The 13755-nt window shown below is 39.9% G+C and overlaps 1 protein-coding gene across 4 annotated transcripts in view; it reads left to right on the forward strand.

The window, feature by feature from the left end:
* TTYH3 (tweety family member 3) overlaps window positions 1-13755 on the forward strand; it is a 202034-nt gene that overhangs the window by 114794 nt on the left and 73485 nt on the right. For all 4 annotated transcript variants that reach the window (XM_056806481.1, XM_007498393.3, XM_056806483.1 and 1 more), the window contains 3 exons: window positions 6746-6857; window positions 10399-10619; window positions 13068-13163. In XM_056806481.1, the coding sequence (XP_056662459.1) occupies window positions 6746-6857; window positions 10399-10619; window positions 13068-13163 (429 nt within the window). The remainder of the gene's footprint in view (window positions 1-6745; window positions 6858-10398; window positions 10620-13067; window positions 13164-13755) is intronic.

Consider the following 13755-nt stretch of genomic DNA (forward strand, 5'->3'; position numbering starts at 1 on the left):
CTCTTACCACTTCTGCCTTGGAGGTGATACAGTATTGATTCTAAGACTGAAGATAAGTGTTTAAAAAAAAAAGAAAGAAAGAAAGAATCGATACAAAGACAGAAAGTAAGGGTTAAAAAAAGAATTGATACAAAGAAGATAAAGGTTAAAAAGAAAAAAAGAATTGATACAATGACAGAAAGTAAGGGTTAAAAAAAGATTGATACAAAGTCAAAAGGTAAGTTTAAAAAAAAAAAAGTGGTAGTTTTGGACTGAGCAACTGTAGTCACCCACACAATGATGAGGATGATAGAGACTGGACCTGAGATTTCTTTGGTTATCAGGAACTCCCAGGTGAGAAAACTCTCCACCTAGGCAGGACTTTTGACTCTAGAATCAGTGTTCTGTAGGTTCTTTTGCCCCAAATCCCAAATGCCGGTATGATGGGTGTGTCTCCAGTGTTCTCAGCACCCACCCATTCCAGTCTTTATCTCTGCCTTGACATTCCTAACTCTCAGCACAGTTTCTTCCCTCTCTCTGATAATGGCCTCCAGTGGTTCACTTCTTCTCTGGGAGTCATCAGAGGCCCATTATTGCTGGATAAGTGCTTCCACGGTAGGCATTAGGATCACTTTGATTTGCTCTGGTGGAGATGGACGACACCTCAGGGCCCATTTCTTTGCCCCTTCCTGGCTTATGCATGGCAGGTTTCCCTTTGTGTCAGTAGGGAGTCAGCCCCTTAGTCTGCCAACAGGGCCTCAGGGGGAGCCTAGCAGCCAGTGCATCTGTGAGTTTTCTGGGAACCTTCTCCCTCTCCTCCCCATCCTCATTCTTGTTTTCTTGGCCTTGCTCTGTACAGAACCTAATCCATCCTGGCTGATCTGGAGGCTTCTTGCCCCTAAACCAAGTTCTTCTAAATGCATTTGATTTTTTTTTTAACATTTACCTCACATGTTAGAAATCAATATGATATATTGGTTCCATGGCAGAAGGGCTAGACAATTGAGGTTAAGTGACTTGACCAGGGTCACACAGGTAGGAAGTGTTGAGGCCATATTTGAACCTAGGACCTCCCGTTTCTAGGCTTTCAATCCACTGAGCTACCCAGATGCCTCCTATATTTGATTTTTTAAGATGAGGAAATCTGATTCTATTTGGGATTATGCTTTTGTTGTTGTTGTTGTTCAGTTGTGTTTGACTCTTTGTGGCCCCTTTTGGAGTTTTCTTGGCAAAGATACTAGAGTGGCTTGCCATTTTCTTCTCCAGCTCATTTTATAGATCAGGAAACTGAGGCAGACAGGGTTAAGAAACTTGCCCAGGGTCACACACAAATTTGAGACCAGATTTGAACTCATGAAAATCAGTCTTCCAGTGCTCTATCCACTGAGTCACCCAATGGCTCCTGTTAAAGTACACATAAAGTCATAAAACAAGTTTTGTTTTGTTTTTTCCAAAGAAAAGGGGAGGGAGTAGTGGGAAGGAGAAAAAATAGATTTTTTTCATTCATTGAACAAAATTTAAATTAAAAAATTTGTTTTAAGTTAAAGTATACATATACTAACCTATCTCAGATGACTTTCTGTTTTTGGGAGAGGAGAGAGGAAGGAGGGAAAGTTTTTGAATCTCAGAATGTCAGAAAACAAATGTTTAAAATTGTTTCTACATGTAAAAGAAAAAATACAATAAATATTGCTGGAGAAAATTTTTTTACATATATTCATGAAACAGATTTTTAAATTTAAAATGTTTTTAAAAGAACAAAAAAAAATCCAGTTTTTCCTCTCCTACTTCCTCTTTTAGAGAGGAGCTGTGTAAAAAAGGAAAACAGGAACAAGACCCCTTTTAACAAATATGGATTTCCACAAAACTAATTCCTGCATTTGTTGTGTCCCAAAACTATCTTATTCTGCACCTGGTAACCATCACTTCTTTGTTAGGAGGTGGCTGGCATACTTCACTCATTAATCCTTTGAAATAAACCCATGAAACACTGTAGAAAATTATAAAGGAGCAGCTGGGTGGTATAATGGTTAGAGTGCCAGGCCAGGAGTCAGGAGGACCTGAGCCCAAATTTAGCTTTAGATACATCCTAGCTGTGTGACTGGGCAAGTCACAACCCAATTACTTAGACCTTGCTACTCTTTTCTCTTGGAATTGATTCTATGATAGAAAGTAAAGGTTTAAAAAAGAAAAGAAAAGAAAACTATAAAGTAACATCGCCCTTAAAACAGTGCCTTCTGCCTGGTGGTAGACTGCTAGACTATTGTTCATGGGCCAGTCTAGCTAAGTTTGGAAAGACTTATCCCCAAGTGGGTCGCAGTATGATGTTTCTCAGCTATAGGAAAACTCACATTGTCTCTTTACTAAGGCTGTAGTTCACGTTAATGGAGAGACCTCCTCTGCCCCCAAATACTAAATGATCTTAAGGGGTCATATATTACCTGAGTCCTGGAGGGCTTCCTGGAGGGAGATGCATCTTGAGTTGGATCCTCAAATTGCCCTGGGTCCTAAACAGAGCCTAACTAAGAATATTTTCACCCAAGGCAAAAATAGTTGACATGGGGGACATGGAGGAAAGTGTGACATTAAATACAGATGTAGGCTTCCTCCTACTATGCACACACATTGTTCTATGATTGATTCTCAGTGACTTGATGGACCCCAGGGCAGAAGACAACTTTTATTTCAGCAGTTATGAGGTATAGGGTTTCAAAGGTAAGAAGCCTTTGAGGTCAGAATATAAGGATAACCAAACTGAACAGGAATAAAGTTGGGAGGGAGGGAAAGGGGCAAAGGTGTGAGATGGGATTTCCCAAAATAGCATCCCTCCTCTCCTCCTGAAGTATAAGGTGGTAATTACACAGGCAAATTAGCTAATGCTTCTCCTGAGAATTGGAGGGCTTTGAAGGCCTCCAGTCTTGGAGCTCATATAATTAAGGATGAATTGGTGATGTCTGGTTCTTTAAGTCTAAAGAGGGGAGAGGAACAGGTGGGATGGGGACCTCAGAGCCAGCCACAAGCTGGTTGATCTTTCCTCGTTGGGTCATAGTTTTTGCCTCTATCAAATGAGAGGATTGGATGATCAGGAGATCTTAACCTAGAGTCCATGAATTTTTTTTTTTAAACCCTTACCTTCATTCTTAAAATCAGTACTAAGTATTGGGTCCAAGGAAGAAGAATAGAAAGGGCTAGGTAATTAAGTGACTTGTCCAGGGTCACACAGCTAGGAAGTGTCTGAGGCCAAACTTGAACCTAGGACCTTTTGTCTCTAGGCCTGGCTCTCCATCCAGTGAGCTACCCAGCTGCCCCCATCAACTAGTTTATTTTGTTTTATTTTATTTTATTTTTTTATTTAAGTATTTTTCCATGGTTACATAATTCATGCTTTTTCCCTCCCCTTTTCCAACCCCTTCCACCCTCCCAAAGCCAACAAACAATTCCACTGGGCTATACATGTATTATTACTCAATACCTATTTCCATAATAATCATTTTTGTAATAACCTTTTAAAACCAAAATCCCCAATCCTATATCCATATAAACAAGTGATAAAATTTTTTCCTTCTGCATTTCTATTCCCACAATTCTTTCTCTCCATGTGAATAGCATTCTTTCTCATTATTCCTTCAGGATTGACATTGCTATTAGTAGCAGAGTCAATCACATTTGATCATCCCACAATGTTTCAGTTTCAGTGTACAGTGTTCTCCTGGTTTTGCTCATTTTGCTCTGCATCAGTTAATGGAGATCTTTCCAAGTTCACATGGAAATCCATAAACTAGTTTTAAAAAATATTTTTATACTATTTCACCACAATTGGTTTCCCTTGTCATCCTTTTTATTTTATGCATTTAGAAGCATTCTTCAAATGAGGATCTGAAGGACTTGCCGGATTGCCAAAGAGGTCCATGAAAAAAAAAAAGAGTTAAGAATCAATGCTCTAAGAACCAGGAGAGCATTGAACACAGTAACAGCAATATTGCAGGATGATCAACTGTGAAAGACTCAGATACTCTCAGCAATACAATGATCCAGGACAATTCCGAGGGACTTATGACTATGAATGCTATCCACCTCTAGAGAAAGAACTGCTAGAGTCAGAAGCCAAGGAAAGGTCATTGGACAAATGGGGAAACTGAGGCAAACAAGTGACTTGCCCAGGGTCACATAGCTAGTAAATTTTGAGGCTGGATTTGAATTAGGAGAAAACAAGTCTCCCCAATTCCAATCCCAGTGCTCTAGATATTACCCCTAGGAAAGCCAAAGTTGGGGTCATGAAGAGATGTGGAAGGCTTGGGGCTGTCTTGGATCTCTTGGTACTGAGAGGTTGAATCTCAGGAGAGGCTTGAAGTTTGGAAACTCCTGCCGGATGGTGGGGGGATTTGGGGAGCTAGCCATTCTTGTACCTTCTGAGATTAGTGCTTTTCCCCAATCTAGGACCAATGCTTAGGTCTCTAACCCATCTACCAAGAATAAAAACTCTTCTTTTCTCTATCTTATAGTTAACCAACAATATTTATGTACCAGGGGAGCTAGGTGGCTCAGTGGGTAGATAGCCAGGCCTAGAGATGGGAGTCCTGCATTCAAGTCTCACCCTAGATACTTTGTTACCCTGGGCAAGTCACTTAACCCCTATTGCCTAGCCCTTAGCATTCTTCTGCCTTGGAACCAATACACAGTATTGATTCAGAGCCAGAAGGTAAAGGTTTGAAAAAAATAAACCAACCGTTCATTGTACCTACCTAGTGCTGAGACTTATACTAAACATTTGTAGGTTGTAGGTTAAGGATAGTGAGCTCCCTTGAGTTCAGTCAGGGCAGCAGGGAGAAAGTAGAGGATTAAAAATGTTAACTTTATCATGAGAGAATCCAAGTTCAAATCCCACTTCTGAGAGTTACTATCTGTGAGATCCTTGGCAAATCACTAATTTCTCTGTGACTAAATTTCCTCACTTATAAAATGAGGAGCTTGTTCTAAGTGCCTCTGAGATCCCTTCTAACTCTAAAGTTTATAATTTAATGACTATATTTTAGAATAGATCCTTTTTTTAACTACAATTTTTTCAAAGTTCCTCATAACCCCAACCAAAAAATCAAGAAAAATGAAACTCTTATTATAAACAGTCAGACAAAAAAATATTCCTGCTTTGGCAATGTCCCCCCAGAAAGTTTTACTTTGCCCCAAGTCTATCTATCAGGAGATGGGTAGCCAGTCTCATCAAGAATCCTCTGGTTAGTCAATCTCCCATTCATTGAGCACCTACTTGGTTCCAGGCACTGGGCTGGGCATGGGGATACAAGGAAAGGTAAAAGTCTCTATCCTTGATGAGCTTACAATTTGATGGATGAAACAACCTGCAAACAACCATGCACAAACAAGATATATACTGGCTACATTAGGGAGAGTCTTAAGGGAAGGCACTAAGATTAAGGAGAACTGGGAAAGGTTTCTTACAGATGATGGGACTTTAGCTGAGGTTTAAAGGAAGGTCAAGAGATGAGGAGAGAGTTCTATGAATGGAGACATAGCCAGACTCAGTTGGTTTACCAAAGGGAATAAACGGGGGCAACCAGGTGGCTCAGTGGATAGAGAGCCAGGCTTAGAGTTGGAGGATCTGGGTTCAAATCTGGACTCAGGCATTTCTTAGTTGTGTGATGCTGGGGAAGTAATTTAACCCCAAATGCCTAACTCTTATTGCTCTTCTGCCTTGGAATCCATAATTAGTTTAGATTCTAAGACAGAATGTAAGAGTTTACAAAGGGAGGGGGGGAATAGATGAGAGGAGGAGAGGGAATAGTATGTCTTCTAACAAACTGATTTCTTAATTTAATCCCAAACTCATCACAGTCTTATAGATTTGGTTATGCCTTTCCTGCCTCCCTCTTTCCTCAATACCTTGTTCTTTTTCTTTTTAAATTAATTACTTAATTTTATTTATTTATTTTAAAAACCCGTAACTTTCCATCTTAGGATCAATTCTGTATATTGGTTCTAAGTGGAAGAGCAATGAATCTAGGCAATGGGGGTTAAGTGACATACTCAAGGTCACATAACTAGGAAGTCTGAGGTCAGATTTGAACCCAGGACCTGACTCCAAGCCTGGCTTTCTATCCATTGAGCCATCTAGCTGGCCCCATTTAGTCTTCTTTTGAACTTTGTTGTTTTTCAGTCATTTCAGTTGTTTCTGACTCTTAGTGACCCCATTTTTTCCCCTTGGTTTTCTTGGCAAAGATACTGGAGTGGTTTGCCTCCCCACCCTCCCCCCAGCTCTTTTGGCAATTGAAGTAACCAAGGCAAACAGGGTTAAATGACTTGCCAAGGGTCACCCAGCTAATAAGTGTCTGAGGCCAGATTTGAACTTGGAGAAAATGAGTCTTCTTGATTCCAAGCCTGGCACTCTATCCAATGTGCCATCTAGTTGCTCCTTTGAAGCTTAGTTTTCTCATTTCTTTAAAATGGAGATAATCTGTTCTCATAGCAGGTGTTTAATGCTTTTTGATTGTGGAGATGAAAAGAAATGATGATTTTTTGTCTCCCACTTAAAATTGAAGCTTCTCAAGGACAAGAACTATGTATGCCTTTGTATCCCTAGCATTGGCGAATTGGAAACACTTAATAAATGCTTGTTGTCCGACTATTTTGGAGACAGACAGACAGACAGACACAGACACAGACACAGACACAGACACAGAAGGAGGGGAAGAGCGCTTGTCATTTCTTCAGTGAAGGAGCATTTTCCTAACCATCTCCTCACCCTCCTCCTTAGTGCTGGCATCGCTGTGGGATTCTATGGCAATGGGGAGACCAGCGATGGCATTCACCGGGTCACATACTCACTTCGCCATGCGAACCGCACTGTGGCTGGAGTCCAGGACCGGGTAAGTTGGGGGAAAAGAATGGGCCTGGGAACTTAGAGGGAGAGCCAAGAGATGAAGCCATCTCTTTTAAGGATGTTTAGCTCATCCCCCTTGTCCCTAGGCCCTAGAGTGAAGGTTGCCATGGCCTTTGTGAGATAGAGAGAGAGAGAGAGAGAGAGAGAGAGAGAGAGAGAGAGAGAGAGAGAGAGAGAGAGAGAGAGAGAGAAAGAGAGAGCGATTGCTAAGTTTTTTCTTCCTATTCCCAAGAAACCTCATGCTGAGTGCTTCTCTTTGCCAGCCAAAGGGCAAGTTTCATTGACTCTGTGTGTTCTTTGAGGGGGATGCAAAAAAGCAAAGTTTAAAGTGTGTGTGGGTAAGAATAGGGGGGAAATTTGATTTTGTGTATGTGAAAACTATAAGTTTTGAATGTGTGTGTATGATAGAGAGACCTTAACATATAGTCAAAATTATTATTTTATAATAATGTGATTTTTATAATTGAAATCAAAGGTATAATATAGTATGTGTAATATAAAATGATATAATGTCATATAATAAGTATAATGGACTTTAAAAGATATAAAATATGCCATAATGTAATATTTTATGAATAATATAAGAATTATACTGGAAAATAATATAATTATTATAACAAAAAGCATAATGGAAAAATTGACTCTAGAATTGAAGACCTAGTTTCAAATCCTATCTTTGATTCTTCCTACCATGTGACCTTAGGCAAGTCACTTAACCTTCACAAGTCTCATTTTCCTCATTATAAAAGAAGAGGATTGGTCTCAGAGGTGTCATCTAGCTTCAGATCCTTGAACTTGTGGTCTGCAAGGGGAGAAAAAGACCAACTAGGAGAGACAGGTTGATTTGTATATGGAAGGAGAAAGGGGGAGATGTATAAAAAAGGTGGCAATTGTATATGTGAAAGGAAAGGTAGGTTTTGTGTGGGTGTGAGAGAGAAGAGATGTGTGAATGGAGGTGAGGGTGGATAGAAAACAACAGCTTCTAGTTAACACTCCTGAGAAAAGTGACATGATCAGTTTTGCCTCCTCAAAAAAACAGGGAGACACTTTGTTCAAGTGACATAAACAGCAGCACCTGTTGTTCACCTCTCAGCATCTCTGAGTGCCCAGGTCTCCAGGACCTTCCAGTTTTGCCCCTGAGCTATTATTGACCTCCAGATGAGTTAAATAATTACTCCTCCCTTCCCCCAGGGGCCTTAGAATCACTCCATGTCAGAGTGGGACAGAAAAGAACACTGACGCTGGAATTAGAGGAGCTGGTTTCAAATCCAGCCTTTGATACATGCTACTGATATGACCTTGGGCAAGTCAGTGAACTTAAGCTTCATTTTCCTTTTCTGCAAAACAAGGGGTTTGGACTAGATGGTCACCTTTATGGTCCCTTCTAATTCTAGATCTATGATTCACTCAAACCCTGTCTCTGATGATGCCTAGGCCACATCACCCTTCCTGGGCTTCAGCTGTTCATTCATTTTAGTTATATCCAATTCTCCAAAACCCCATTTGGCAAAAGATACTAGAGGGTTTTGCCATTTCCTTCTCCAAAGGATTAAGGCACACAAGTGACTTGCCCAGAGTCACACAGCTAGAGGAAGTATCTGAGGCCACATTTGAACTCAGATCTTCCTGACTTCAGGCCCAGCCCTCTAACCCTTGTGCCACCCAGCTGTCTTCCAGCTAGCATTTATATAGCAGTTTAAGAATTGCAAAACACTTCAAATATATTTTATTTTCACAACAACTGCAGGCAGTGGGTGCTATTATTATCTACATTTTACAGATGAGGAAAACTATGGCAGACTTTTGCCCAGGGTCACCCAGCTATTAAATGTCTGAGGCCAGATTTAAACTCGGGTCATCCAGTCTTAAATGACTTGTTCAGGATTGCACAATTAGTGTCTGAGGCCAGATATGAACTCAGATCTTCCTAACTCTATCCACTGCTCCACATAGTTGCCTTGCTTCAGCTCTATCCCTTCTCAGAGAAAGAAGTAAGTTTCCCAGTCGATACCAAAATGTCTTTGTAAAGGAAGATATCCTTTTGAAAAGATAACATAGTTTCTTAAATTTTAAAAAAATTTTCTCCAATCACATGTGAAAATAATTTTTTAACATTATTATTTTTAAAATTTTGAGTTTCATGCCCAAAGGGCTATAAAACAATGAAAATTCTTTGAGCCAGTAATCCCATTACTAGGTCTATATCCCAAAGAGATTAGAAAAAAAAGGACCTCTTGGTACAAAAATATTTATAGTTGCTCTTTTTGTGGTGACAAAGAATTGGAAATTAAAGGATGTCCCTGAATTGGGAAATGGCTGAACAAAAGTGGTATATGACAATGATGGAATACTATTGTGCTATAAGGAATGGTGAACAGGATGATTAAAAAAAAAGAGCTGGAAAGATCTAAATGAACTGATGCAGAGTGAAATAAACAGAACCAGGAGAACATGGTACACAGTAACAGCAATATTGTGGGATGATCAACTATGATAGATTTAGCTACTCTCAGCAAAACAATGATCCAGGACATCTCTGAAGGACTTATGACAAAGAATGCTGTCCACTTCCAGAGAAAGAACTATTAAAATTGGAATGCAGATAAAAACATGCAGTTTTTCACTTAATTTTATTTGGGGGTTTGGTTTTAAGTGATTATTCTCTTATAAAAATTAACAATATGGAAGTATGTTTTGCATGAGGATACATATATAACAGATCAAATTGCTTGCCAGCTCCAGTAGCAGGTAGGGAAGAGAGGAAGGGCGGACAATTTGGAATATGTAATTTTGGAAAACTTATGTGGAAATTTGTTACCTGTAATTGTTAAAATAAAATATCTTTACAAAAAAATTTTTTTAAGTTCTAAAAAATTTCTCCCTCCTTCCCATTCCTTCTTAGAGTAAGTGATGTTTCCCAGTTTCTCAAATTGACTTCCTCAGTCAATACCTTTTTTTAAAAAGGAAAATACCCCTCTTGAAGAGGTAACATACTGAGTTTCTTTTTTTAATAATATTTTATTTCCCCCCAATTACATAGGAAAGCAATTTTTTAACTTTATTTGAAAAATATCCTTTGAGATCCAAATCCTCTCCCTCCTTTCCACCATCCCTCCCTCCTATCCCTCTCTCCTCCCCGAGATGGTAAGCAATCTAATATATATTTTACATGTGTGATCATAGCATACTAAGATTTAAAAACCTGCCCCAGGTATATGTTTTGGGGTTTTGGTTTTATAAGATTATTCACTTACAGAAATGAATAATGTGGAAATATATTTTGCATGGTAATACATGTATAACCCAGATTGAATTGCTTGTCAGCTCTTTAGGGGAGGGAAGGAGGAAGGGAGACAATTTGGATCATATAACTTTAGAAAACTTATGATGTGGAAATTTATTGGAATAAAAAAATTAAATAAAATAAAACCTGCCCTAGGTCCATTTCTTCCTGCTCCACAGCCTACCTAGAACTAATCATCTACTCTGTCCTCCCCCTTACCTTTGTCCCTATTTCTCCCTCTCAGGTGACAGACACCACAATGGCCCTCAATCAGACAGTGGAGACCAGCCTTCAGACCCTGGAGAAACTCTACACTAAACATACTGATTACCTGCACATTGTCCAGAAACTCCAGGGCCTTCTGTATGACTTGGTTCGGCAAACCTCTGAGATCCCCTTCTGGAAGAATAGTGCAGTATCACTGGAAGAGTTGGCGGTCCAGGTTGACCTCTATGATTGGTACAGGTAATAAGAGCCTTTTTTAAAGAGCTGGCTAAGATGGGCAGAGAAGGAAGGGCAGCTTCCTTCTTCGGTCTCTTTTCCTCTACCATCATGGCTTTGGGTACCAGTAACATTGATGCTCTTTCTTGTCTTTGGTTTATTGAGTGGGGTTAGGAAAAAAATGTCTGAATGGGCAGAAGCAGAGAGTCAGGAAAAGGTTAGAGGCAGGGGGACCAGGGAGAAAGGGGGCAAGATGGGCATTGACTCCCACATCCTCAGGTGGGCATGGGAAAGGGGCAGCTATTTTGGAAGGTGATGGAAGGCTTTGGGAAGCTGGAGAAGAGATTTCATCTTTCATTTTCTTTAGTCTTTATTGGCCCTGTAATAATTAAAATAGTGGAAGACTTAAATTGTAGTAGATAAAAGAGTAGATGAGTAAATTGTGACAGCAAGAAATATGGTTTCAAGACAGTGTCTTGTTTTAAATCAAATATAAGGTGGTCGCCAGGGAAATATTCCCAATTATGAAATATACCCAAATCAGTTGGGTTTTATAGAGATTTTAATTAATACAAATGAGGAATTAAAGAAAGAAAGAGAGAAAAAAGGAAATAATGAAAAAAGGATAGGCCGGCCCTGGCCAGTCCTGGCAAACCCAGGCCTAAGCCCTAAGACAAAGATCAGTCAGTCCTTAATCACTCACCACAAGATCTGTCCAAGCAAGGATTCTAGTGACACCAGGCCAGCTTCATCTCAGCTGACTCCACCAGCTCAATCCTGAATCTGAATCTGAATGTCCCTCCAGCTCTATCTGAGCTCCTATTTAAAGGGAATTTTCTCCTATGTCACCTCCCCTAAGTTCTTCCATCTACCAATCACAGTAGACATTTTTCAAAGGACAGACCATTCTTAATTCACACCTAAGAAGTCTAAACTTTTGAGTAATTTATGCCTGAGTAAGTTCTCACCTCTTTGCCTTTTGCAAGTTCACAAGTTGTCTGACCTTTATAGGTACTTAGCACCCTTTTGTATTAGTTCTAAAAAATAAACACAGTTTAAGAACTTTTTGCCTTATTATAAGTATGGGTTTAAGTACTTTTCATTGTTCAGCAAAGAGTTTACAACTTTATCTTCCCCTAGGGCATGCTTAAGTATGGTGAAGTAGAGTTCTCACTTTCCTGATCAAGTATCTTCACTGCCCAAATGGGGAATGGTCTTAACCCAACCTTATGAAGTAGGGTCTGGGAATTTTTAAGGTTCACAATCCTAACCTTATGAAGTAGGATCTGAGAATTTTTAAGGTTCACACCTGAATACCAATACATACCCACTTCCATTTGGATTCTTAAGCTTATCCCACCTTGGTTGTCATGCTGGACATGACAATTGTATAGGAAGGGCTCAATCCTAGGGCACCTCTAGCTTGCTTGGAACAGCTACCCCATTTGAGTTTTGCTTGGTTCTGTGTCCTCTAATGGAAATTGTTTCTTTCCTGAAAGTATGAAGCCCCAGCATAGAGACTAGGCCGTGGAAAGATCGGCCACTTCAGAATTTCCTTTGTGTTCTAATAACTTGGAAATTCAAAATGTTTTTGCTGCCAGAAGTTGGAGGAGTAGGTCTAGTGTAATGTGAAAGGTGCCTAGCAAAGTACCTACTCAAACAGATCTCTCCCACTGAAGCCCAAAATTCATTTAATAATTAAATAAATGAATAAGTAATAAAAAATTAAAAAAAAATTTTATTTTGAATTTAACAGGCACCAAGTAGAATGGTCATTTCCATATACATTATAGAACAGAAAAAAAGAATTATAATATGGCTTCAGATCTCTATTGCACAGTTTGCTTTGGGGGGGGGGGTATAAATGCATAAGTTCACACTTGTAGCTTCCAAAACTGGCCTCCCTTCTGTTCTCTTCTTCGCATGGAAGTTTACTGTGTAGACCAAGTGTTCTTAACCTTTGTCAATGGACTTTTTAAAGGGCCTGTAGAGAGATTTTCCGGTCTGTGAACTCGAATGGAGAAAAACAAATTACATATTTTTTAAAATAAAATTGGGTTCCTTTGTAAACTGATTTTCTGTACTTAAAAATATAAATCTGAGAAGCTTCTTCAGAAAAGTCCATGTCACAAAAAAGGTTAAGGATCCCTGATTAAGACAGTTATTCCTTAGAATGAACAAAAACATCCTCTTTTTAGATAAAATACCCCCTCTGAAGGGAGTAACATACTGAGTTCCTAAAAATGAAGACAGGCACCTTTTTCTCTTCTTTCCTGGAGAGACGGATCCAGAAAGTGGGGATAGTGGGAAAAGAAAGAGGGAGTAGAGGTGGGAATAATTAGGGACTGGGGATGAGACTGCCCCATGTTGAGGCACAAAAACTAGGAAGCAGGGTGGCCAGTCAGTTAGCCTCAAGATAAATGCTGTTTCTAGTGTCTGCCTCATCAGTGCCTGTGTCCTCCTTGTCCTCAGATGGCTGGGGTATCTGGGCCTCCTCCTTTTTGATGTCTTGATCTGTTTGCTTGTGCTCTTCGGACTCATCCGGAACTCCAAGGCCATCCTAGTAGGGTATGTTGTGGGGCCCTGAAAGGAGACTCAGCTGGGGTGGGGTGGGAAGGTGCTGGCTGGTGGGTGGGTGCAGAGAAACCTATGGACTGCTTTCACTTCACTGGCCAATTAATTTTCATGAGACCCTACGATGGCCCCGTTGCTAATGGGTCCAACTGATAGATCGCCAACATCAAGGAGAGACTCTTTCCTTCAGAGCAAAGAAACCCAATGAAGACATTCTCTGGGTATTTAGTTGATTTTTTTCATTTGGAAAAGAGGTTTCCCTAAGGATAGGGATTCCCTAACTTAGGGGTCTGTGAACTTGTTTTAAAAACTATTTGGGGGAGACAGCTAGGTGGTACAGTGGATAGAGACCATGCCTGGAGTTGGGAGGACCTGGGTTCAAATTTGGCCTCAGATACATCCTAGCTATATGACCTTGACTGAAAAACAAATCTGGCCTCAGATACTCCCTAGCTATGTGTCTCTGGGTAAGTCACAACCCCAGTTGCTAGCCCTTACTACTCTTCTGCCTTAGAAGTGATACTTAATATTAATTCTAAGATGGAAGGCTAAAATTTTGATAGCTATTTCAATATAATCAGCAGCC

The sequence above is a fragment of the Monodelphis domestica genome, chromosome 7 (genome assembly GCF_027887165.1).
Source record: "Monodelphis domestica isolate mMonDom1 chromosome 7, mMonDom1.pri, whole genome shotgun sequence".
Lineage (NCBI taxonomy): Eukaryota > Metazoa > Chordata > Mammalia > Didelphimorphia > Didelphidae > Monodelphis > Monodelphis domestica.